The following is a 25,905-nucleotide window of genomic DNA, read 5'->3' on the forward strand; positions in this document are numbered from 1 at the left end:
TCATGAATTAAACAGAACAGACAGGAATCTGGACATAAACAATGATGAAGCCATCGATTTGTGTGTGGTAATTAGAGGCATAAACTAGATCTGATGACTGATTTGATCTTGGTTTTTAAGGGATAAATTAGTTTTATGGGATAAAGAAAGCAGGAAGAAATGGCTGGGAAATTATTTAATTGAAAGGAAGAAGGAAGGAATTAAGCAGCTTTTTTTAAAAAAATGAATGTTAAAAGACCAAAATTCTCTAGTATTATGATTAGCAGGAGGAAAACAATGGAAAAGAAATGGAGACTCATAAAAATCAAGCCGCTTTTCTAAAGTATAAGTCGGCACACTCAGGAACATATATAAAGAACAAAAGAATCAGAAAAATGACAAGTGACAAAGACAGAATTTTTTACCAAGAGGAAAGAGACCTATATGGTATCATGAAGAAAAGGCTTTTTGTCATAACACTGGATTGGTCTACCAAAGAAGTTTGTAGAAGCTAAGATCTTGGAGATGCAAAAAAAGTCATAAATACTTTTCTGTTCCTGAAAGCTTTCAACACTTGCTTGCCTAAAGCTTGCAAAGGCTTGGACCAGAAAATCTCCCAAGTTCCCTGGCAGTTTTCAGTCTGCCAGCAGCCCAGCAGTCTTCTGAGGATTTATGCCCAGACCCACACATGCCTCTTTCAGAAAATTAACACTAAACCCTTACATTTGCAAGGTGCTTTTTGTTTATCAAAATGTTTTCACAAGGAACAGGTTACCATGAAATGATGCTGGGATTTGGAGTCAAAACTAGGCTCAAGTCCTGAATCTGCATTTTTTTTTAAGATTTTATTTATTTATTTGACAGAATGAGAGGGCACAAGCAGGGGTAGTGGCAGAGGGAGAGGGAGAAGCAGGCTTCCTGCTGAGGAGGGAGCCCAACAAGGGGCTCGATCCCGGGCCCCTGGGATCATGACCTGAGCCTAAAGCAGACACTTAACCAACCAAGCCAGCCAGGTGTCCCCAGAATCTGCATTTTATCAACTCAGGAACCTTGGAGAAATCACTTCCTCATATGTAAAATAGGGAGAATAGTAACACCAACATAACAGGGTTGTCAGAAGGAAAAAGTGAGATGAGGTGTGAAAAGGTTTTAGAAAATTCTTAAATATTAATACATATATAAATTGTTCATTTATTGCTGTCTTCTTCTACAGTACATTGATGTAGGCAGAGATCCCTATCTCATTTGTAGACTATCATGGCTGTTCACAATTACCAATAAGTGATTTGGCCAAGACTAGAACCTAGCACTTCTGACGCAGAAAACCAGTTATCTTTCCTTGACCCCACATCACCTGTCCAACAGAAATATGTTCTAGCCTTGTGCTTTTCAGATGGTAGTCACTACAGAAAACACCGCCCCAGCTCCCCAATTTCCGTGTTCTGTGTTAAGTAGTAAGGTTGCTTATCTTGTGGTAGATCTTTTCCACTTCTAACTTTGGTTCAATATGTTCTTCCAACTCAATGTTTTTTTGTGGGTGAAGGTTTTTAAAATCTTTGAGACTTTTGCATGCCTGCATGCACATGTGTGTTTCTGTGTTTACCAGATTTGGGAAATTGAGGTGTATAGGATAAATACACACAATCCTGATAGAAGGAGGTCTGAATAATAGCCAGAAATTCATCTTTCAGTCCACATTAGCTTTGAAAGCAATGCTAGGATCTCGTTGAACTAGATGCTTGGCATTAGACAATGAGGATGGAGAAAAACCAACTCTTATGCAATGTAGGTCAATTGAAAACCTAGAGCTTATTGAAAAGGACCAAGAACAAGAGGAAAAGAAGAGAAATATAGAAAAACACAGTCCAGCTATTTCTGTTCCTACCAAATAACCTCACACTTAAAATAACAGAAAAGTGGATTTAATAAGTACTAAGTACAGCTATAACAGACTGATATTAATGAAGCAAAATAGGGGTACAGATAGAATTATCAATGTAGACTGCAAAGCAAAAAAGATTAAATAGGATAAAGAGGGTTATCATTCGTTGATATAAGATAGACTCACTAAGAAGGTATAATAGTGCTGAGTTTTCATGCACCAAACAAGATAGTATTGCAATAATATAAAGCATAGTTATCAGAGAGTATATGAATTTGAGAAAATCACTATCATCAGAGAAGATTTGAACACTCGTTTCTCAGAATTTGAATTCAAGTGAGGGAATTTTAACAAAAGAAGAAAACACTTTTTTTAAGAAAATTTTGACCAACAAAGAAAATCTCAATAAATTCCCCCAAAATAAAGGTAATAAAGACCACATTTTCTGAATGCTAAAAATTAAACCCCATGTGGTCAGCAACCTTGCCATTCTGTTCATCTTTGTACCTCAGCATCTAACACATCCTTTACCACATTGTAGGGATCCAGAGTATTGCTGCATAAGAAAGAAAGGAAAGGTGACCCATAATATAACTCTAAATCAACATGAAAAATATATCCTCCCCCAGGATCATCCCTTAGAAATTTCAATAACATGAGAATAATTCTCATGGGGGCGCCTGGATGGCTTAGTCCACTAAGTGTCTGCCTTCAGCTCAGGTCATGATTTCAGGGTCCTGGGATCCAGCCCCACTTTGGCAAGCTCCCTGCTCAGCAGGGAGCCTGCTTCTCCCTCTCCTCCCCCCTCGTGCTCTCTCTCGCTATCTCTGTCTCTCTCAAATAAATAAATAAAATAAAATAAAATAAAAGGTAGCCCACGGCGCCAACCCAAGAACTACTACTTCATTTAAAAATATACAAATGGCTTACTATAAAACTTGACAAGAGATTTGATTATGCATCTCACTGAGAAGAAAATGGAAATGGCAGAAAATATATGAAAAAAATACTACATACCATTTTCATTTAAAAATATAATCAGGGGCGCCTGGGTGGCTCAGTCGGTTAAGTGTCTGACTCTTGATTACAGCTCAGGTCATGATCTCAGGGTCGTGAGATTGAGTCCCACATGGCGTTCTGCTCTGGGTAAGGAAACTGCTTAAGATTCTCTCTCTCCCTCTCCCTCTGCCCCTCCCCATCCCCGTCGTTTTCTCTCTCTCTCTAAAATAAATAAATAAATATTTTAAAAAGGAACAATCAAAACAATCGTGAGAGGGGCGCCTAGGTGGCTCAGTCTTTAAGCATCTGCCTTCGGCTCAGGTCATGATCCCAGGGTCCTGGGATCAAGCCCCGCATCAGGCTCCCTGCCCCGCAGGAAGCCTGCTTCTCCCTCTCCTACTCCCCCTGCTTGTGTTCCTTCTCTCACTGTGTCTCTGTCAAATAAATAAATAATATCTTAAAAAATATATCATGAGGGCGCCTGGGTGGCTCAGTTGGTTAAGCGACTGCCTTCGGCTCAGGTCATGATCCCGGAGTCCTGGGATCGAGTCCCACATCGGGCTCCCGGCTCAGCGGGGAGCCTGCTTCTCCCTCTGACCCTATCCCCTCTCATGCTGTTTCTCTCTCTCTCTTTCAAATAAATAAATAAATAAAATCTTTAAAAAAAAAAATCATGAGATACTGTTTTTCACCTATCATATTGGAAAATATTTTAAAGTGTGATCATTCTAGTGATGGTGAAGCTATGGAAATAGGGCAACTCTTGAAGATTATTGGTGAAATTATAAACTTACACAGCCTTTCTGGAAGCAATATGGTGGTACTAATCAAAGTTTTAAATGTGGGTACCCTTTGAACTAACAGTTCTCATTCTAAATATCTGTCATGGAGAAATTCTCACACATGTACACAAACGTATGTATGCAAGAGTTTTTTGGGGGGCTTCGTTTTTCTTTAAAGATTTTATTTATTTATTTGACAGAGAGAGAGCACTAGCAGGGGAGCTGCAGAGGGAGGAGAAGCAGGCTCCCTACTAAGCAGGGAGCCCAATGTGGGGCTCGATCCCAGAACCCTGGGATCATGACCGCAGCCGAAGGCAGACACTTAACTGACAGAGCCACCCAGGCGCCCCAGTATCCAACCGTTTTAGTTGCACTATTTTATTGGCAAAAAATTTGAGAATCACCTATGGGGCGCCTGGGTGGCTCAGTCGGTTAAGCTTCCAACTCTTGGTTTCAGCTCAGGTCATGATCTCAGGGTTGTGAGATTGAGCCCCACCTCAGGCTCTGCGCTCAATGCGGAGTCTGCTTCTCTCCCTCTCCCTCCACCCCTCCCCCTGCTCATGCTCATGCTCTCTCTCTCTAAATTAAATAATCTTTTTAAAATATTTAGAATCACCTAAATGTGTATAGTAGAGTATGGTGGACCCATATGACAGAATACCATGCACCATGGGCGAAAAATAAGCCACATCTATAATATGAAAAGATGTTCACAGCTATAGATATATTAAGTGTAAAATACATATTGCCTTTATATATATTCATTCTGAGGCCATTTTTGTAAGAGTAAAATCTCCAAACCTCTATATAATTAACAATTTTACCTCCTTGCTGGTTTTCTTCTTTATTTTTTTTAAGATTTTATTTATTTATTTGAGAGAGAGCGCACACACGAGCAGGGGGCAGGGGCAGAGGGAGAGGGACAAGCAGACACCCCACTGAGCAGGGAACCGGACATGGGACTCAATCACGGGACCCTGGGATCATGACCTGAGCAGAAGGCAGACGCTTAACTGACTGAGTCACCCAGGTGCCCGTTTTTTTCCCTTTAAATAAACCTTTGATTGATTGAAGTAAAACATACATACAGAAAATTACACAGGGAACTCACCTTTGGTACCACCGCCCAGATCTAGAAGTAGAACCATTATCTAGGAGCCTGGAGTGCGATGAGAGAAAGGTCTAAGCTAGATCCAGATGTGTGAGTTAGCATATGAAAGTCATTGAATAATTGTCAGAATTGGATCAGGATCTCGGAGGAAAAGGTCTAAGGTGAAAAATGCAGAGGGCTGAGGACTTGGGGTGCGTTACGGTTGAAGTGACAGAGAGAATACAGTGGTCTGCAGCGGGGAATCGGAGAAGGATGCCGGAGGTAAGAACACAGCCCCTGAGGCAATCTGATCACATCTGGCGCAGGAGCGCCATGCCCGCAGGCCCAGTGGGATTCCTTATGGAGGTACTTTGTGGCCTGTGACCCTGTCGCTCTGGCCACAACTGACTGAACGAGAGATCCGAGCCCCAGGCCCTGTAGGAGCGATATTGGTCAATGAGTGCCTCATCCAGGGACCCTCCTCTCTCTTTGGATGTCACACACAAACACACATACACACACACACACACACACACGGCTTACAGAGTTATAAATACATCAACACACAAACAGAAACATAGAAAGAAAGCAGTGGCAAAACGTGATTGGGAAGAAACCGTGAGATGGAGAGATCAGCCCCAAAAGTGGGCAGCAGGTCACTGCACAGGGAAAAGCCCCAAAGCCGACTCTGTCAAGGGAGAGGCCGAGAAAAGTCTGTCTCCCCTGGGGAAAGGAGCCGCAGTGCGTGGGAAACCCTCCCCTCCCTGGAAGCCTGGGTCTGTGTCATTGCCCTGCCCCTCCTCGTCCCCGACCACAGCCACAGATAACCCCAGAGTGACCCCTAGGGCTGTCTGGTCAGGAGTGGAGTGCTGGCGGCCCAGGGCAAAGTGTCTGAGTCACACTCCTTGTCACATCCTTTCACTTCCCCAAGTGGTTCCGACGCGAAAGGCCTTTCGGATTGGCTGCCTCCAGGGACCCGCGCCCCGCTGCGGCTGGCCGGCTGGGGGTCAGGAGCCTCTAAATACTTCCGGCTGCCGAGAGTGGCCTCAGACTAGGCGAGCTGCCGCGCGCGCCGCTGCCCGGAGCCGCGTGGGGTAAGTGCGCCCGCCTTCAGCAATTGACGGGCTCCCCGTTGGCGCCCAGCCCACAGCCACCGCTTGCCTGTGCTTCCTTTTACCCACTTTCGTCAGACATTTGCGGGCGGGGGACCCCAGGGGCGGAGAAGCGCGCGATGGGGCAGGGAGGAGGTGCAGGCTGGGCTGCAGCGGAGAATGCCAGGTCCTTCTGCCCTGTCCTCAGAACGTCGTTGCCCTCTTGTCGAAGGTCCCAGTGCTGCCGGCCCGTCTCCTGTGCACCGCCCCATGCAACTCTGCCTCTGCCACAGCCCGTCCCCGCAGCAGCTCCTGCGGTCTGGCGGAGCCCAGCGGCGGCCCCTGCGGTCCTTACGCTCCTGCCTGGCACGACCTCCTAAACCCCAGGGCCCCAAGAAGCAGGTGGTGTTTGCAGACACGAAGGGGCTCTCGTTGACATCTATGCACCTGTTTGAGGATGCTGTGGGCGGAGACTCTGAGGAGGGCTCGTGTCACCTGTCCAGCTTCCCGCGCCCCGCATCCCCCCCAACCCTCTGCGCCCCGGGCCTCTCGGCCCCTGGGCCGGACTCGGGGTTTCCGGAGGCGCCAGCAGAACCGGAGCGTGTGCCGAGAGCAGAGCGCGGGGCCGGGGGGCTGCCTGCGAGGCACCGTGCGGGTGCGCACTCTGGCTTTCCAGAAGGCCCTGACCTCAACTGTATTTTCTTAGAAGCTCATCAATGAGATTTCAGAAAACTATTGAATTAATATTTGATATTTTTATAAAGCCTTATCTTATAAACAGCATAACAGTGTTTAATTGTGACTTTTGGAAATACACACATGTACTATATGCCACAGTTATGTAATCCTGTAATTCTTTTTTTTTCTTTTTTATACTGATAATCTCAGAAAAACAAAAGTGGCCCAGACTCTTGACCTCTCAAACGTCCAGACTAAGATAAACTGGTTTAATTTATGACAACCTTTCCTATGCAGGTAATTTTTCCATTCAGTGACCCCTTTTACTGTCTTTCCCAAACACACCCTGTATTGTCTACCAAATTTCATGCATTAAGTACTAGTTCATTCATGATTTTATTAAATACATGCATACTTTGTCAAGTTTCTGGTAGTCATCGTGTAGTTTTGAGTCATTCAACAAACATTTACTGAGCAACTACACTGTGCCAGACATCATATTAAGTATTGGGGCTAGAAAGATGAATAAAACAAAACTCACAGTCCATTGAAGGGAGCCATACATACAGATGATTGATAAAAATAATTCTAGAGGCACCAGGCAGTGTGAGAAACACATGGAGGGGAAAAAAAAAAAAAGGAAAAAAAGAAGAAGAAAACACACACACACACACAGAGAATGAGCACCTAGGAAGAAATCAGAGAAAATGTCTTCTTGGAGCTGACCCCCAAAGTGAGTGCCTAAAAGATGAGTAGATGTTTGCCAGAAATTACATTTCAGTTAGTTTAAATGGCCTTATTTATGTATGTGATTTCCACAAGACTTTTGAATTATTGTTCCACTAATTGGAAACTTCTCTTTTGTTCCCCTGAGGATCCCAGGAAGTCAGCCATTGTTTTAATGGAGGTGATAATGGCCGGCAGGAGTGAATTTTGGAAAACGGAGAGCTGGGCAAAGAGGAGGGTATGGCCATATTCATCCAAGAAGACGTTCTGTTCAGCCAAGTGTTTTTGGCTGTTTAGCAGCTAGAGCCCCATATAAGCACAAGGTATACCAAATTGCCAGAGCCTTTAGAGACATACATTTCCTTTTCTCTTTTTTTTTTAAACTTTATCATCAACCTATTGATGCTGATTTGGTTTCCCAAGTAGACACTGCTATAAGGGTATGAACTGACCTATGGATTCTATTATTCCAGTTAATTTTGCATTTTTAATGATCCACCTAATTTAATAAATAAGTCCCCTTTATCAGTGTCTCCTGCAGATTTGATTACTATAAATCAGTCCCCAGAAACAGATCATCTTGCTGTGAACTGAAAAAGTTGGGTCTGTGAATTTTCAAGTTGAGGACCACAGTGTGGGTGCAGACTGAAAAACTTGTCTTCTTCATTTTGCTCTTAACTACAAAGTCTCTACTTCTTAAGTCAGAGTGTTCTTGTATTGATCTGATCCAACGTGTGTATCAGCCATATTCTGATGACTCTCAGATTTAAATCACTGGATCTCTCCTCCCAACTTTAGACTCCTATATCAAACACCAGCATCACAAATGGTGGTTCCCCCCAAAATTAAAAACAGAATTACAACATGATCCGGCAATCCCACTTTGGGGAATAGATCCAAATGTACCGAAGGCAGCATCTCAGATGTTTGTACGTTCATTTTCACAGCAGCATTATTCATAACAGCCAAAAGGGGGAAGAAACTCAAATGCCCATCAGTGGATGAGTGGGTAAAGTAAATGTGGCATGTACCTACAAAACAACATTATTCAGCCTTCAAAAGGAAGGAAATTCTGACACCTTGAACCTGGAAGGCATTAGACTCAGTGAAATATGCCAGTCCCGAAAAGACAAATATTATAGGATTTCACTTAGATATCAGTATGAAGTATGAGTAATTAAACTCAGAAACAGAAGTAGAATGGTGGTTGCCTAGGCTGGGGGGAGAAGGAATGGGGAGTTTTTGTTTAATGGGTATACGTTTTGGTTTTTCAAGACGAAAAATTTGTAAAGACTGATTGCACAATAATGTGAATATACTTAACACCACTGAACTGTACACTTAGAAATGGTTAAGATGGTAAATTTTATGTGTATTTTGCCACAATTAAAAATGTTTTTATAAAGAACACACCTCGGGGCGCCTGGGTAGCTGTCAGGCATCTGCCTTCGGCTCAGGTCATGATCCCAGGGTCCTGGGCTCCCTGCTCAGCGGGGAGCCTGCTTCTCCCTCTCCCTCTGCCCCTCACCCTGCTTGTGCTCCCTCTCTCTCAAATAAATAAATAAAATCTTTAAAAAATAAAATTAAATAAATAAAAAGAATACACCTTTTGCTTAATTTGTCTTTTTCTCTTGGTGCTTGGAAATGAGCATTGGTATTGCTAGTTGTTTAGTAAATAGTTGGGTTCACCTCTTAATGTCAAAGGCTTTATGCATGAAAAGGTATCTGTGGAAGGGAAAGAAGTTATGCAGCACACTTATGGGAATATTCTACTGGGGGAAAGAGCATCTTTAAAAGGAATATCTTCCCATTTGCCATACACACAGCAAACACAATGATTATAGAGGCACATTTTGGGAAATTAGCTCAAAGTCAGAATGACATGGGGGTTGTTAACACTGTGATCCCCCTTTTAAATTTTTTTATTTATATATTTTTAAAGATTTATTTATTCATTTGAGAGAGACAGAATGTGTGTGCCCGGATTGGGGGAGGGGAGAGGCTGAGGGAGAGAGAAAATTTCAAGCAGACTCCTGCTGATAGCAGACCCCAGGCGGGGCTCCATCTCATGACCCTGAGATCATGACCTGAGCCCAAATCAAGAGCCGGACATTTAACCAACTAAGCCACCCAGGTGCCCCAAGATCCCCCTTTCTTAATGGACTATCCATCAGGTTTTTAAGATTACTCACGTAGTTTTTGTATTAAGAGTATTTTCATTCTAAAATGGGGAAATACCTCAACAATAATCTAAAGACAGTCCAAATTCGGAGTGACAAGGAATTTAGTGTTGGATGTAAGCCTAGTCATGCTATAGGCAGTGGGCCTTCTCTATAGATAAACCTACTTTGTGTCCAACTTTTCAAGCATTATTTGCTCATCTTATCTCTCTCATTTGTATTCCTCTGCCTAGAAATGGGTATGACAGAGATTTGCCTATATCATTGACCTTTGAAAACAAAATTCTGGAACCTGAGGGAACCATATTAACCCAGTTCTTTTTGGCTCCCTCTTCAAAAGGAAGTTTGGGATTGCCTTCCTGCACTAAAGAAGTTTAGAGAATGTGTCAAGGAATGTGTGTGTGTGTGTGTGTGTGTGTGTGTTGATACCCAACAACTGAGTCTACTACTTGGCTGGGCAAAGAATCAATCAATGTCATTTGTGTTGAGTCTCTAAAATGTGTGAAACATTTTTTAATTTCAAAATTATCATATAGAAAGAACAGTAATAAATGGTGGGAATTGTAAGAAAACATAAACACAAATACACAAAAGCAGAGCACAGACTACTTCTAAGTTTTGACTGGTTCTGGAGGCAGGAAAGGAGACCAGATATCAGAATCCAAAAAGCATTTAAGATGGTAGTGACCACTTTAAAATTCTAGCCCTAGCACTGAGGAGGACACAAAAATGTATGATGTCCAGTTTCCTTTATGGAATTTAATCTAGTTGAAGATTTTCCAAGGCCATGAATTATTCAACTTTGTATTGCCATTGGGACAATGGCAAAAACTGGCCACATGGGAAGGACTCGGTGAAGATTTGTTAAATGAATAGATAAATGATTGAGTTTAAAATATGTGATAAATCCCAAACAGGTGTGGTGATGAGTGGAAATGAGTGGTCCAGTGTTTTGGAGTAGAGCCGTCATTCTTATCGTCAGATTTTGAGGCTTAAGAATGTGGACTTTACCCTGAAGATTTATTATCAAGTTATTTAGCAAGGAATGGCAATCCGACACTAGTACACAGAATAAACTGGGGGAGGGGGGGCTTGGTATTGGAGGTAAAAATGTCTTCTAAGAACAAGGAGAAGGGCTATTTTTCTTCCTAAGGAGAATCCATTTGAGAGAAGATGATAAACTTGGGTCCTTGGGTTAGGCATTTGAAGTCTGAAGTGCTGGTGAGAAATACACAGGCCAACTCCAGCAGGCACCAGCTAGACTTAAGCAGAGAGATCCGTTCCGAGTTGAGGTGGACGTTGCAAAGTTCCAGCTGTGAGGGAACAAGGAGATTGTCCACACAAACCCCTTGCACTCCGCGGCTTCATTAGTAAGACAAATGACACTCAGGGATGATGACGATGGTTTCGATGATGGTGATGGTGATGGTGGTGGCAGTGATGGTGATGTAATGGCAGCTGTTTCTTGAGCGTGCCAGGCCTTGAGCTAGGTTCTTTACATACAGAACCCTATCTCACCGCATACTCACAACAGCCCCAAGACGACAAGATAATTTTGTGACTCAAGCCTTTCTCGCTGATCAGGACAGATTTCACCCTCTCTAGAACCTACACGAGAGCACCTTGGGGGAAGTAACCAGTATTCGGGCCCGGGCACAGCTCAGAAACGTGGAGACCCCTCTTTCGGAAGCGCTCCCCTTATTGGAGCAGGAATCCCGAGGGACGCGCGCCGCGGTGAGGGGCAGGGGACCAGGGCCCTCGAAGCACAGCATCAGCCTCCGTAGCGCTCCGCCAGCCCGCGGTAACGGCTCCTCGCTCGCCAGGGGGCGCCTCGGTCCGTCCCAGGCGCTCCCGACCGCGGGCAGGTGACGCGGCGCCCCGCCCCTCGGGGTCCCCGCCCGGCGCGCGCCCGGCGCGCGGGTGCCGGGCGAGAGATTAAACGGCGGGAGGGGTGGGGATGGGACGCGAGGGGTCACGTCAAAGCGGCGTAGACAAAGGGCGGGCGCGCGCACGTCTTTACGCACGCTTCGGCCAGCGGCGGCGGCCAAGGGCGGGAGGGATCGTCCACGGAGAGATTGGCAGCTCCGGAGGCTCGCGGTCGGTGAGTATGACCGAGTTCCCGCCGGTTCTGAAGGTCACTGGCCCCAGGGGAGCCGGCAGCGGGCCCGGGGGTTCGGGACCAGGCACCCCGCGAGCGGCCTGCGGTCTGGGAACCCCGTCCCTACGCCGCTGCGGCGTCAGGAGACACCATTGCCGCTTCCTGGGGTTTCTCGGCCCGTCGGAACGTTCCGCCCCCTCGGCCGCAGTGGAACAGTCCGCGCCCCTCCCCGGGCGAGCTCGCTGCGCCGCCCTCGGGTCCCGCCGCAGCGCCCTGGAGGCCGGTGTCGGGCGGCTCCCGCCACTCCCTGCTCGGTCCGGTCCCCCTCCGGATGGGCTCTCCGGGCTTCCCCCGCATCCCAGGTGCTCCGCAGCCCGTCCTCCCCGAGCGTGGAGGAGTGGAGCTCGGGAGGGCTGAGGGGGTATTAGAGATCACGAGGAGGCGCCTTCTCCTGTAATTTCTTTTCTTATGCCCTTTGGCTTCGCTGGGATGTAGATTTTCTCGCTTGTTCTCCAGAGGAACCCATTTTTCTTTCTTTAGAATTTCTTAACCCCCGAAATCCCTTATCTTTCCGTTTTGATTTCACGCCCTGCAAGGCATCCTCCTACCAGAGGGTCTTGTTTATTTACTCACTTCGTTTCACGTAGGGTTTTAACTTTTGCAGTTTCAAAGTTAGAGAAAACATACTGTTTGAAACATATGGTATTACTCTGTGGAAGTAAGTTCCATACTATACTAGATATAAGTGCCTCTCACTGCTCATGCCCTCAGTGCCATGGATCTTCTCAGTGATAACCTTCTTGACAGCATTTCCTTTCTGGTTCATTTTCCTTAATTTTGACTGAACTTTGAGTGCCTCTGCTTAGTTTCATCTCCTGTAGATTCTCTCTCAACCCAAGGGAAATGGTGTGAAAGCAGTTATCCGTATGCCAGAGACTGTAGAAATGAGTCCTGTAATAATGCCAGTCTGGTATTGTCTTCTCACTTTGATAGTGTTCTTTTGTTTGTTTTTTTACCAACTTTGTATTATAGAGACTTTCAGACATAGAAAAATAGATAAAATAGTGAGCCAGCATGTATCCATCATCCAGCCTCAACAACTGATCTTCAGGTTAAGCCTGTCCCATCCATGTCCCCCTTCCCTAAGCTCTGGGATAAATCCTTGATATCAAAAGCAGCTTGAGATTCAAAATAAAAATCGTACTGTTGTGTAAAATCATAATGTACTTTTTTGGGACATAGTCTACTATTGGAAGTTGTTCAACTAAGAAATACGTAATAGCATTGGAGAAGGGCCAGAAAAGGACACCTAAAATGATCAAAGTGCTGGAGGACAGGTTGAAACAAGTCTTCAGATGTGGATGAGAACTTCCAGGTCATCTTTCTAACTTTTTTTTTTGACAGACAGCGACAGAGGGAACACAAGCAGGGGGAGTGGGAGAGGGAGAAGCAGGCTTCCCGCGGAGCAGGGAGCAGGACCCTGGGATCATGACCTGAGCCGAAAGCAGACACTTAATGACTGAGCCACCCAGGCGCCCCTAACTTTTTCATTTTTAATGCACCCTCAGGGTCCATAGATGTTCAGAGATTTGTCCAGATCAACCGGGAATAAGAGTCCAAAGAGGCTGGAAACCTCTCCCAACTCCACATTCAGTCTTTTTTCTCCTGTACCATAGTACTACCTTTAAGTTGTTTCTTTAAGGAAAGGGAAGTGTGTGGGAGGGCTATAATGAAGACTTTTACAATGAAAGGTTTGGATGGGTTAACAGGAACTTTCCCATCAAATTCTGGAATAATAAAACTAGGGGATATGTCTTAAAATATTTCTTAAGCCAGATATGGGACAAATGAGAAATTCTAATCACAGCTTTTAGTAAACATGGGAAACTTGTGACCTTAGAAGGGGAATACCAGACTGAGAATAATTACAAACTTTAACAGATGTAGATAACATTCACAGCTATTTAAGAAAGAGTAACTAAGGGAAACTGGGATGATTTGGCATGCACTCCTGAAGTTTTGCTCTTGATAGCAGAGAGAACGATAGTACCCTTCCATAGAACATCCTTTCTTGCGATTAACAGATAAAAATCCTAGGCTGGGTGTAACATGGATTAGGTGTTTGTCTTCTTTTCTTTTTTTGTTTTTTACAAAACTGTAGTATGTATTTCTTAGCACATTTTGTGCTGTTAAGTTTCCTTATCTCAGGAAAGACAGGTAAATTCAGTACTTGTACCTCAGTCTTCAGCCTTAAAATTGGAGGGGATATTGTACCTCCAAGGAATGCTGTGAGCAAAGGAATCTTTGTATATAGAGTTCATCGAGTTTGCTTTTAAGTTTGGTTTATATGACGTAACATAGTTGTTTATAAATTATTTTCAGGATGGACTTTTATCAGCTTGTGCCTTAAATACAGTGGTCGTCACATGCATCCAGCTTATGGAAATAACTGCTGAGATAACAGCATCGGGGTGTCTTGGTAAATCATTACCCTACAGACATGGGTGCAGGGAGAACTTTATATTTTGTGTGGGTTTTGTGGGTTTTTTGTTTTTGTTTTGTTTTGTTAGTAGAGGGAGGGAGAAGAGGGAGAGAGAATCTTAAGCAGGCTCCATACCAAGTGCAGAGCCTTACACTCAGGACCCTGAGATCATGACCTGAGCCGAAATCAAGAGTCAGCACTTAACTGACTGAGTCACCCACCCCTTGTATGGGTTTTTTTTGTGTTTGTGGTATCGGAAAGAGTACAGTGCTTAGCTAGGAGTCTAGCCTGGTAACTGGTTTCTGCTGAAGAATAAACCACTTATCTGTATACACATCACAAAATGTTACCTTTTATTAAAAATCTCTTGCTTTCTGGAGCTAGAAGCTGAGATTATTTGATTATGGTTGAACTGTACTACAAAATTGTTTTTTCAAGTAAAGTAGAACCTCATTATGGAGTGGCATTTACGTCTTTCTGTATCATTATGCTCAGGGGAGGACTTGACCAAATATCATCAATTCCATGTGTCACTAAACTACAAAATACTTAGGATAGCATGATGAATGCTTTTTAAAAGCACTGAATTTTGGAGTTAATAGGAATGTTATAAAGTTTGCAGTTTTTCCTAACTCCTTTAAAGGTACTCTCTGTCCTGTAAAACATGCATACCCGTGCACCTGCCACCCAGTCACAGGGCCTTGTCTCCTTTCTTTGGGCACTCTTTTAGTTTGCCTTGTGTTTGCATTGCACCTCCTTTTAAACTATAAGCCCAAGATCTGCAATATTAGAATAATGCTTTATAAAAAGTAGGAGCATAATAAATTTTTGTTGACCTTTTGAATTAAAATACCAAAAAACTGATGAGGAAATTGAAATCCAGGGAAGCTGAAGGACTTACAGACCAGATAGTAACAAAGCTGTGCCTGAACTCTTAGCTAAGGAGACTCCTGAGTTCCAATTCTAAGCTCCTCTACGGTATCATTTTCTTCACACAGCAGAGGAATGGGGAGGGAAAAAATATTTATGTATATGTTTTTTTCTTTACCAGTTACACATATTTTATTTTCAGGGTCTGCTTTAAAAGTTTTTGATCAGGGGCGCCTGGGTGGCTCAGTCAGTTAAGCATCCGGCTCTTGATCTCAGCACAGGTCTTGATCTCAGGATCGTGAATTCGAGCCCTGTGTTGGGCTCCACGCTGGGTGTGGAGCCTACTTAAATAAAATAAATAAAAAATAAACGTTTTTGATCAGTGCTGTCCAATAGAAATACAATACACACCATATATATGATTTTACATTTTGTAATAGCCACTTTTATTTTTTTTAATTTTTTTTTTCCACGAAGTATTTATTTGTCAAAGAGAGCACAAGCAGGGGGAGTGGCAGGCAGAGAAAGAAGCAGGCTTCCCACTGAGCAAGGAGCCTGATGCAGAACTTGATCCCAGGACTCTGGGATCATGACCTGAGCCGAAGGCAGACACTTAACCAGCTGAGCCACCCAGGCATCCCGTGTAAGAGCCACTTTTTAAAAAGTACAAAGAAACACATGAAAATAATTTTAATCATGTATTTTATTTAATCCAAATTATCCAGAATATCACTTCAACATGTAATCAATATGCAGATTATTAATGATTACATTCAGTTTTTCAGAGAACATTCGAATCCAGTGTGTATCTTATTTACATTACAGCATATTTCAATTTGGACTACCCACATTTCAAGTGCTCAAGAGTTATATGTGGTTAGTGGCTGCTGTGTTGGACAACAGAATCACTCAGCTGAGCATAAAGATAAAGGAGCATTTTAGGCTCTTAGTAATAATTCTGAGGTTAAAATAGTTTGTGGTTGTATTCATTGGTTTTTTTGTTTCATGTCTTAGTGATTTTTCTTTGCATAATTACGATTGTTTCAAGTTTGTAGCAAGTTGAACAAAGAAGTCTGATGGTTCACAAATTTTGTACCTTTGTGATGAAATGCTCTCTCTCTCTTTTGGTCTGTGGGATCAATCTTTTCTCTCTCTTTTTTTTTTAACCATCTTGACCATTTTTAAGTGTGTAGTCCAGTAATAATGCTTTCTCATTTTAACACTATTTAGTCATTGGGGGGAAAAAGCTTGATTTTTTTAAAAAAATAGCCAGTAAAAAAACTAAGTAATAAAATAACCTAATAAAAAATAGGTAAGGATTTGAACACTTCACCAAAGAAGATAGATGGATGGTGAATAAGCAAACAAGATGCTCAATATCATTGGTCATTGGGGAAATGCAAGTCAAAACTATGAGATACCACTTCACATCGATTAGTGTGTCTAAAATTAAAAAGACTGATCCTAGGGCGCCTGCCTTTGGCTCAGGTCATGATCCCAGGGTCCTGGGATCGAGCCCTGCATTGGGCTCCCTGCTCCGCGGGAAGCCTGCTTCTCCCTCTCCCACCTCCCCTGCTTGTGTTCCCTCTCTCACTGTATCTCTATCAGTCAAATAAATAAATAAAATCTTAAAAAAAAAAAAAAAAAAAGACTGATCCCATCAAGTGGCGGTAAGGTTGTAGAGCAAATGGAACTTTCATACACTGCTGGTGAGGATGCAAAATGATGGTACAACCAGTTTAGAAAGCAGTTTGGCGGGATGCCTGGGGGGCTCGGTCAGTTAAGCGTCTGCCTTTGGCTCAGTTCATGATCCCAGGGTCCTGGGATCGAGTCCCGCATTGAGCTCCTTGTTTGGTGGGCAGCCTGCTTCTCCCTCTGCCTGCCATTCCCCTGCTTGTGCTCTTTCTCTGACAGATAAATAAAATCTTTTTTAAAAAAAAAAAAAACAGTTTGGCAGGTAAACATACACCTGCTTTAGACTCCGTCATTCCACTCCTAGGTATTTACCTAAGAGAAATTAAAATGTATGTCCATATCAAGACTTGTAGATAGCAGCTTTATTTGTAACAGGCCCAAACTGGAACAATCCAGTTGTTCATCGGTAGGTGAATGCATAAGCGAATGTGGTATATCCATACCTTGGGCTACAGCTCAGCAGTAAAAAGGAATGAACTCGTGACATGTGCTGCAATATGAATGACTCTCAGAATAATTATGCTGAGTGAAATAAGCCAGACAAAAAAAGATTAAAAAAAAAAAGGCCAGAAACTGTATACAGTTTACATATACATACTGTATATGTAATATGCAATTACATATACAGTACTCAAATGTAAAAACACCATCTCTGAGATGGAGCTCACAGAGCAGCATTCAGGTTGGGTAATGAAACTTCTTGGGTCTTAAAAACCCCAGAAAGTTAAATTGTCCTTTCTTAGGCTGATTGCCCCTCAATATCAAAATATCCTGTGTCCTTTGTCCTTTTTTTCTTTTCCAGCTTCGAAGACTTCATTTTGCTCTGGGGGAACTTGGTACCAGGTTTCTTACTACCCAGTTCCAACTCAAGTTAGTCCTTTGTAGGCAAGGGGAAAGGTACGTAAGGTCAGGGTGACCTTAGCTAAGATCAGGACCCCAAAACTGACCCTGTTACTGTCGTCTTTCTGGTGAGTTGAGTTATCCTTTAGCTTACTCTATCTTGACTTTGTCTTGAACCATTTATTTTATCTAGGATTGATGTCAGCTCTATGTATAGTCTTGATTTTTTAGCACTTCAGGTTCACTTCAACCTAGTAGCTCTGAGTGCTAACCTGTTTCCTTGGAAACACTGTATACTTTCTCCTAAGCACCAGCATTCCATTCAAGCAAATTTCTTATACTCCACTACTCTAATACACTTGACATTCAGTTCCCCCCAGCACTATTACCTATTCAAAATGGTAAATAAAATTTTAAAGGTAGCAAAAAAGATAGTGACCTCACCCTCACACTCCTAGAGGCAGCAGCTGTAGCCATTCTTGTATCTTTCCAGAGATCTGTATCTTTGCAAATACATATAAACTATAGATTTTTCCTTTTCTTCCCTCTCAATTGGTATTTACTGTGGACATTGTTCTGCATCTAACTGGTAGATTGTTTCTTTATCAGTGCACAAGTAAATGTCTTTTTTCATTTAACAGATGAATAGCATTCCATTGTATCTTCTGTTAATTGTGGACGTTGATGTTTCTTTGGATATTACAAAACAGTGCTGCAGTCAGTAACCCTGCACGTACATCGTCTTGTATATGCATCAGTACAGGGTTTCTCAGCCTCAGCACCATTGTCATTTAGGGCTGGATAATTCTTTGCCGTAAGAGGTGACCTGCATATTACAGGATGTTTAGCAGTATCCCTGTCGTCTTTGTACTCGTTGCCAGTAGCTCCCCATCCCGAGTCCTGACAGCTAACAAGGTCTACAAACATTACCAAATGGTAGGGGGAGTGTTGGGGGGAGAGGGGAGAGGTTGGGGGGCAAATGGCCCCTGGTTGAAAACTACTGTTCTAATTTACCTGTTTTTTGCTTGTTTGTTTTTTGTTTTTTTAGAGTGTGTGCAAGCAGGACGGGGCAGAGAGAGAAGGAGAGAGAGAATCTTAAGCAGGCTACACGCCCATCGTGGAGCCTGACGGGGGGCTCAATCTCAGGACCCTGAGATCATGACCTGAGCCGAAATCAAGAGTCAGATGGTCAACTGACTAGGCCACCCAAGCACCCCTCTAGTTTATCTTTAGGATACATTTTTAGAGGTAGGATTGCTGGAGCTAAGGTTTTGTGCATTTAAAATTCTGATGGCCGGGGCGCCTGGGTGGCTTGGTCAGTTAAGCATCTGCCTTCGGCTCAGGTCATGATCCCAGGGTCCTGGGATCGATCACCTGCATCAGGCTCCCTGCTCAGCAGGAAGCCTGCTTCTCCCTCTCCCACTCCCCCTGTTTGTGTTCCCTCTCTTGCTGTCAAATAAATAAATAAAATATTTTTTTTTTTTTTAGAGATTTTATTTATTTATTTGAGACAGAATGAGAGACAGAGAGCATGAGAGGGAGGAGGGTCAGAGGGAGAAGCAGACTCCCCGCCGAACAGGGAGCCCGATGCGGGACTCGATCCCGGGACTCCAGGATCATGACCTGAGCCGAAGGCAGTCGCCCAACCAACTGAGCCACCCAGGCGCCCCTAAATAAATAAAATCTTAAAAAAGTAAAATTCTGATAGCCTTTACTGAGTTGTTCTCTAAAGAGGTTGTACCATTTTTATACTCTAGCCAGCAGTATTTGAGAATATTTTCTCATTGTCACCAGTATGGTGGTTTATAAAATAATTTTTTTTGCCATCTCACTAGTTTTAATTAACATTTATGTGCTTTACAACTAACCTTTTTACTGAGCACCTAGTGCTTGTTAGGCATGTAGTATTTTTTGGCCTGTGGGTTTTGTGACATACTTTGAAATGCTTTCCTCTCTATCTAGCTCTCTTAAAGTTTGGTATTTAGAACTGAAGACAGGGGCCCCTGGGTGGCTCAGTCAGTTGAGTGGCCGACTCTTGATTTTTGGCTCAGGTCATGATCTCAGGGTCCTGGGATCGAGCCCCATGTTAGACTCTGGGCTCAGCAGGGAGTCTGGGGTTCTCTCTCTCTCCCTCTGCCCTGCCCCCCCACTCATGGATGTGCTCTCGCTCTCCTTTGCGCACGCGCGTGCTCTCTCTAAAATCGATAAATAAATCTTTAAAGAAAAAAACTGAAGACAATACCCTGGGTTTCTTCTGATCCCAATGGAATGATGGTACATACCATTTATTGAAATCTAATATGTGACAGACATTGTGCTTGGTGTGCTTAAAAAATGCATTATCCCTTTGTTGCCTAAGCATTTATGTTTAATGAAATGGTATACTTTCTTTGAGTTGGTATGTGACCTCTCTCTAGACATATTCTGGTAGTCATGGTCTCCTGAAGTAGGACGTGTCACAGAGAGCTAGCTGAAAAGAAATGCAATTGGCCCTTGAACAACATAGGCTTTAAAGACTCCGATTCCCTGTACAGTCTAAAATCTGCATGTAACTTTTAACCTTCCTAAAACTTAACTAATCGCCTACTGTTGACCAGAAGTCTTACCGATACAGTCAATTAGGTTAACACGTATTTTGTGTGTATGTGTCATATGCTGAGTTCTTATAAAAAAGTAAGCTAGGAAAAGAAAATGTTACTAAGGAAATCATAACGAGGGATGCCTGGGTGGCTCATTTGGTTGGTTAAGTGTCTGAGTCTTAGTTTCAGCTCAGGTCGTGATCTCAGGGTTGTGAGATCGAGCCCTGCATTGGACTCTGCCCTGAGCATGGAGTCTGTTTGAGATTCTCTCCCTTTCCCTCTCCTTCCCCCTCTGCCCCTCTGCTCCCTCGTTTGCGCGTGCGTGCGTGCACGGACTCTGCCTCAAAATAAATAAAATTTTTAAAAAATCATAAGGAAGAGAAAATACATTTATGGTACTGTGGTTATCAAAAAAATCCATATATAAGTGGACCTGCACAATTAAACCTGTACTGCTGTTCAAGGGTCAACTGTATTTGACTCTGCAGTTAGAATCATAATAGTCCCTGTCTTGTGATTGGGTCAGAACTGATTTAAATGGAGTTCCCTCTGTTATTTTTTCTTCCAGGATCCTCTTTTTCTTGCTAACAATCATCAGAGTGTAAAATTATGATTTTGTGTGTATGCTTATTTGCTTAATGCTTGTCTCTAGGCATATTTGTTCACTACTAAATACCGCCTGACATAATGTGTGGCACATAGTATGTGCCCAGTGAATATTTGTTGAATGAATGAACTCGTCACTCTGAGAACTGAGGAGCACTGGAAATTGGGTCGTTTGGGGGCTTAAAGGCCCAGGTGTGCCATTCAGTGGGTTGAAGAGTTTAGTTAGCTTAGTGATGGGCTCTGTCACATTCCCTTCTAAAAGGCTGAGAACTACTTGGTTCTTAGATTTTTCTCTGGACCCTTTGGGCTGTTAGGGGAACTTTGGTCCAAATAACTCTCCGTAAGTTTGGCTGAAAGCTGTGGAAATTAAGAGAATGAGCAAATACTACCTCATGCTTATGGAGTCATGGTTATATTTACTGGAAGCAAAGTGATACCCTCTCCTAAATGAGCAGTTATCTGGAAATTGTGGTGTGGTAGAGCTCTGCTGTGACTAATTTTCTGATATTTCCAGAGATCAAAGTTTGTGTTAAGGACGCCTAAGACACCAGTCTTCTGGCTTTAATGGCCACTCCACTAATCCAGCAAGATGTTTGGAACTCTGTCTGATAACTGCAGTTGGCTTGCTTTTTCTCTTTACTTCTAAGAATTTATGTGAGGATTGTTTAGCATTGGCCAGATAACGTGTTTGGCTAGGTTACTGTTCTCTCTGTTCTGGAGTCTGGCACTCATGAACATGAACTCAAGGGGTGGGGCAGGACCCTAGAGGGGAGTTCAGTGCCTCTGGGGGGAGAAAGAGTGGCTGGATCATGGGTTGGCAAACTGTAGGGTCAGATAGTAAGTATTTTAGGCTTTGCTGGCCGTGGTCTCTGTCACAAATTATTCTTTGTTTTTTACAATTCTTTAAAGATGTAAAAACCATTCCTAGCTAAGAGTCTTAGAAAAACAGGCCAAAGCCAGATTTGGCCTATGGGCCGTGGTTCGCCAACCCCTGAACTAAGAGAGGAAATTAGTTTATAGCAATAATATGTTTAATGTTTTGGGGACATGAACCCAGAATAACCTTGGGAATTCTCAGTTGATTGTGATTTGAAGAAAAGAGATCTAAACTCTGGCATGGGAAGTCACAGTGACCCCAGTGTCCGTCATCTTGAGTCCATGGAACTCAGGGTAACCATGGCTAGTGGGACAGAGGGATTTTGCTGCTTCTTTTCCACGGGAATGCTGGACAAGGGGGACAGGGACGGAAGAGTGGGACAGAGATGTGGCCCTAGAATTAGGCTGGAATTAAACAGGTTTAAAGAATACAGTGACTCAGCAAATTAAGTCTCAGAAATATTTCTAATTTCCTCAGCCTCTGCTGGGATGTTGTTAGAAATCTGGCATGTAGAGTCAGTTTGGCCAGTTTATAAAAATGAAAGGGTAGGTTTGTACCTTGGATTCTGAGAACACCAAATTCTGATACATGAATCCAGATTGGCCTTGTGGTTTTTCTCTGACCGCAAGAAGTTCTGTAGAGCAGGCCTGGCATGAAGGAAGTGTTAATTTATTTCAGGGTAGTTTGGGAGTTAGGAGGGCATAGTGGTTAAAGAGCCTGGGCTGTGAGACAGATCCCCTGCTCCAAACCTACTCTGCTACTTAGTAGCTGTGTCATTCTGGGTAACTTACTTAATTCTCTAAGCCTCGATTTCTTCATCCTGTGTCAAATAGCAATGGTAGTAAGAACTCCACCATAGGCTTGTGAGACTTGGGTGAGGGTCAGATATGTAAAATGTTTGTTATGGGAGCTCAGGGTCTTTCGTGTTGTTAGTATTCAATAAACGTTAGCAGTGATGATGATCGTGTTAAAATGGAAGAACTGGAGGATCCAAAATAGGAACTAGTATTTGTGACTCAGTGCCACGGAATAGCATGTCCTGTTGATTTAATCACTAAATGCGTGGGAATGTAATGGGAGCAGTACTGGGTTAGGAGTCTGAAGAACTGGATCTGTCTCTGTCTGCCTTTGTTTCCTAATTGGTAAAACAGAAATAATACTGTTGACAGGTTATGAAAGAACCTGTGAAGAGGCTCTACGAGTTCTAAAAAGGTACTGGACAAAATTTAAGGTAAAGGTAGTAACCTGCTTATTTGTTCAATTTCTCAACCTTCTATAAATGTATAGGAGCGGAGCCAGAAGGTGATTGGTGTGAAGCCACAGAGTTTGCCAGAGATTTGAAAGGACGTTCCCAAGTGCAGGACTTGCATTGGTAACTTGTGGTTAGAGATAAGTAATATAAAATTGAAATACTTTTGTAAGGTATTTAAAGTAGTGTAGTTCACGAGTGGCTATGTTAATTGGAAAAAGCCAATTTGAAAATACGATTCAGACTGAGCCACCCTGGCGCCCCTATGGTATAGTCTCAAAGTTGAAAACTATGCACCTATAAAGAGAGGGAGCCGTGCATGTGCTGATGGAGTACTCTTCCAAGATATGGTAAGCTAGAGACACAAAGCCAAAACGCAAGTTGAAGAACAGTGTGCAGAATATGGCGTCATTATTGTTGCCAGGGTGAGGGGGTGAGTAGTAAAGGTAAGTTAGGATTTCCTCACATAAGTGCAAACACCTTGGGGAGAATATGAAGCTGGTAACACGGCTGCATCTGCTGGGTATCTGGGGACAAGTAGGAGGGAAATCTACTTTTTGTAGTATAAATGAAATGTGGCATATATCCGTATATGATGAATCTTTTGTCCAAACTTCTAAAATGTGGCATATATCCATATATTTTCTCTTCAAAAACTTGGCCACAGATGATATCGTTGGAATCGAAAGCTATACGAAACATCTCCGTTTGCTTCCCGCCTCTCCGTCTGCCAGACACCTGTCGCTGTGCCTGCTCCCTTTGACCTTGATGACTCGAGAAGCTGGCACTGACTCTAGGCTTACTCTAAAACAGCCCCCCTCACCCCCAAAGCATATTGATGTTTCTCCTCTTGATTTGTGTGACTGATGGTGTTTCTGTTTCCACCCCCAGCTTTGGCAGCATGTAAGCAACTTCTTGCCAAGAACCCAGGTCACCGCTGAGAAGGGGGCCTTAGGGAGAAGACCGTCCAGAGGAAACCAATGCCAGACACGTCTGGAGTTAACGCTCAGCGCAGGCAGCATGAGACATTCTGTGCCAGCCCCTGGGTCCTGCTGGCAAAGACTGTAGCTCTCCAGGTTGGAGGGTCCTGGAAGCAGCATGCACCAGGAACCTCTCTAGAGGACAAATGGGGCCAGATGTGAACTCTCTACAATGAACACAGTTTTCAGCTTATGAAGGAGTTTTAAGTAAAACAGTTATTTAATTTCCACATATTCAAGTTCAGTAGCCTTCTGTGTGAAGGCCAGCAGTCACCCCCCCTCCACAGAAGTTATCAGGATTGTTCTGGCACCAAGTTGAACTCTTCTTGGTACTTCTGGCAATGACAGATCTTCAGAACAGATTTATCTACTAAATGCTCTTGAGCAGGAAAGAAAAAGTAAAACTTCTAGAAGGAGCGGAAGGGTAACAGAGCAGAGATCCCTCCCTCACTACTCACTTTCACAGAAACTCTGCCTGGATTCGGATGCTTGTACTGAAGATTGGTCCCGCCACATTCACCTCCAAAGTCCATCGGTTCTGGGGAGAGCTGGCGTTTTTGGGCTGCCCCCTGTGGCCCTTTTTACTGTCCTTCTGCCCCCAGGCAGTCGAATGATGTGAACTTGGAACGGGGTTTGCTATCCTTTGGGGACTCGCTTTCTTTCCCAGGCCGGTGCTAACTGACAGGACCATCTGAAGACGGTGGTTTGTTCTTGGGGTGGAGGGCACTGGCCTTGCCTGGATCTTCCACCATGTTCCTGTTGCTGCCTTTTGATAGCCTGATTGTCAACCTTCTGGGCATCTCCCTGACTGTCCTCTTCACCCTCCTTCTTGTTTTCATCATAGTCCCTGCCATTTTTGGAGTCTCCTTTGGCATCCGAAAGCTCTACATGAAAACTTTGTTAAAAATCTTTGCGGTAAGTTGTGCTGTTTACAAATGGTTGCTTCACGGAGGATGGAGGAAATGCTGTTATTAGTAAAGAGTTTTTCTTACCTGGCAGATTATTATCTCTCTATTGCATACGGAGAAAATTGGGAGAATGGGAAGTAGCATTTTTAGTAAAAAAAAAAAAAAAAACTTCCCTAAATGTGTACTTGTGAAAGCCTTTAGCAGACTTTCTTTTCGAGCTAAGGTCCTTGTATGCTTGATTCTTCTGAGCAAGGGAACCTATTCCATAACTCCACACCTTGCCTATTTATAATTTCAAAGAGAGGGGCTTAGAATTTAAGAAAAAATCACTGCCAGACTCTGCCTCTGCTTATGTAGCAGATAATGAAACACGGAGCTGCTGCTCACATATTCCCTCACTAATAAGTTTGGGAGAGACTTTTCTCTTGTTTAGACTTAAATATCTTAAATAGATTCTTGCATTTCAGACAGAAGAAATTAACAGGGCAGGGCATTTGGTGAATTGTTTTATTTTCTTAGAGACAGGAGAAGGACAATCAATTTCTTAACATATGTCAGAACTTAGCTAATTATACCGCTGAACAAAACTGGCCACAGTGTAAAGGAACCGTTCCTGGAAGTTGATTTTTGCCACAGGACTTTTAATATCTATCCAGAGAGTTGGTACTTTATTAGCAATATCTGTGTTCAGTAGTCACCAAATCTTCAGTTATTCTTGTTCATAGCTGAGACCATATATAATTTGAGAAGTCAAAAATTTGAAAAGTTACTTATTCATGTAGTATCTTATGGTTCAGAATAAATTCATTCATTTTCCTTTGGTTCCTTATAATTCTTCAGTGGACAGGGTATCTACATTTTGTCAGTGAAAAAATAGAGACTCTGAAAGATTAAGTGAGCTGTATGAAATGTTACTTTATGGTAGGAAATATTTTTTATGTGTATTATTGAATATTGGGTTTGGGTATTTAATATTCCTGTAAGAATATGATTTTTGTCACATTTAAGAGTGGCATTTATTATATTCACAGTGTTGTACAGCCTTCACCTCTGCCTAGTTCCCTAACGCTTTCATCACTGCAGAGGGAAACCCCACACTCATGAAGCAATTGCCCTCCATTCCCGCCCCCCACCCCGCCACCATGAGTTTATTATGTTCCAGCTCTGGATTTGCCTATGCTGGATATTCCATATTCGTGGAATCATATAAAATGTGCTCTCTTATGACTGCCTTCTTTCATTTAGTGTATTTTTGAGATTCATCCACATTATAACATATTTCAGTACTTTTTTTTAATGGCTGATAGTATTCTA

The 25,905-nt window shown here is 43.1% G+C and overlaps 1 protein-coding gene and 1 long non-coding RNA gene across 6 annotated transcripts in view; both read left to right on the top strand.

The window, feature by feature from the left end:
- The first annotated feature begins 6,506 nt into the window (after window positions 1-6,506).
- LOC145718001 (uncharacterized) lies at window positions 6,507-8,844 on the top strand. The gene is made up of 2 exons (XR_014141523.1): window positions 6,507-6,798; window positions 7,376-8,844. It is a non-coding gene; the product is annotated as an uncharacterized LOC145718001 (long non-coding RNA).
- Window positions 8,845-11,350: 2,506 nt separating this feature from the next.
- The window catches only part of GPAT4 (glycerol-3-phosphate acyltransferase 4), a 33,531-nt gene continuing 18,976 nt past the window's right edge, over window positions 11,351-25,905 (top strand). For 2 of the 5 annotated variants that reach the window (XM_081809437.1, XM_081809441.1), the window contains exons 1-2: window positions 11,351-11,508; window positions 23,595-24,598. In XM_081809437.1, the coding sequence (XP_081665563.1) occupies window positions 24,434-24,598 (165 nt within the window). In that variant the 5' untranslated portion in view covers window positions 11,351-11,508; window positions 23,595-24,433. Of the gene's footprint in view, window positions 11,509-22,623; window positions 22,686-22,741; window positions 22,827-23,594; window positions 24,599-25,905 lie in introns of all 5 variants that reach the window. The other 3 variants (XM_081809438.1, XM_081809439.1, XM_081809440.1) reach the window with 3 other exon arrangements.

The sequence above is a fragment of the Leptonychotes weddellii genome, chromosome 2, assembly GCF_054177405.1.
Source record: "Leptonychotes weddellii isolate Sample4059 chromosome 2, ASM5417740v2, whole genome shotgun sequence".
Taxonomy (NCBI): Eukaryota; Metazoa; Chordata; class Mammalia; order Carnivora; family Phocidae; genus Leptonychotes; species Leptonychotes weddellii.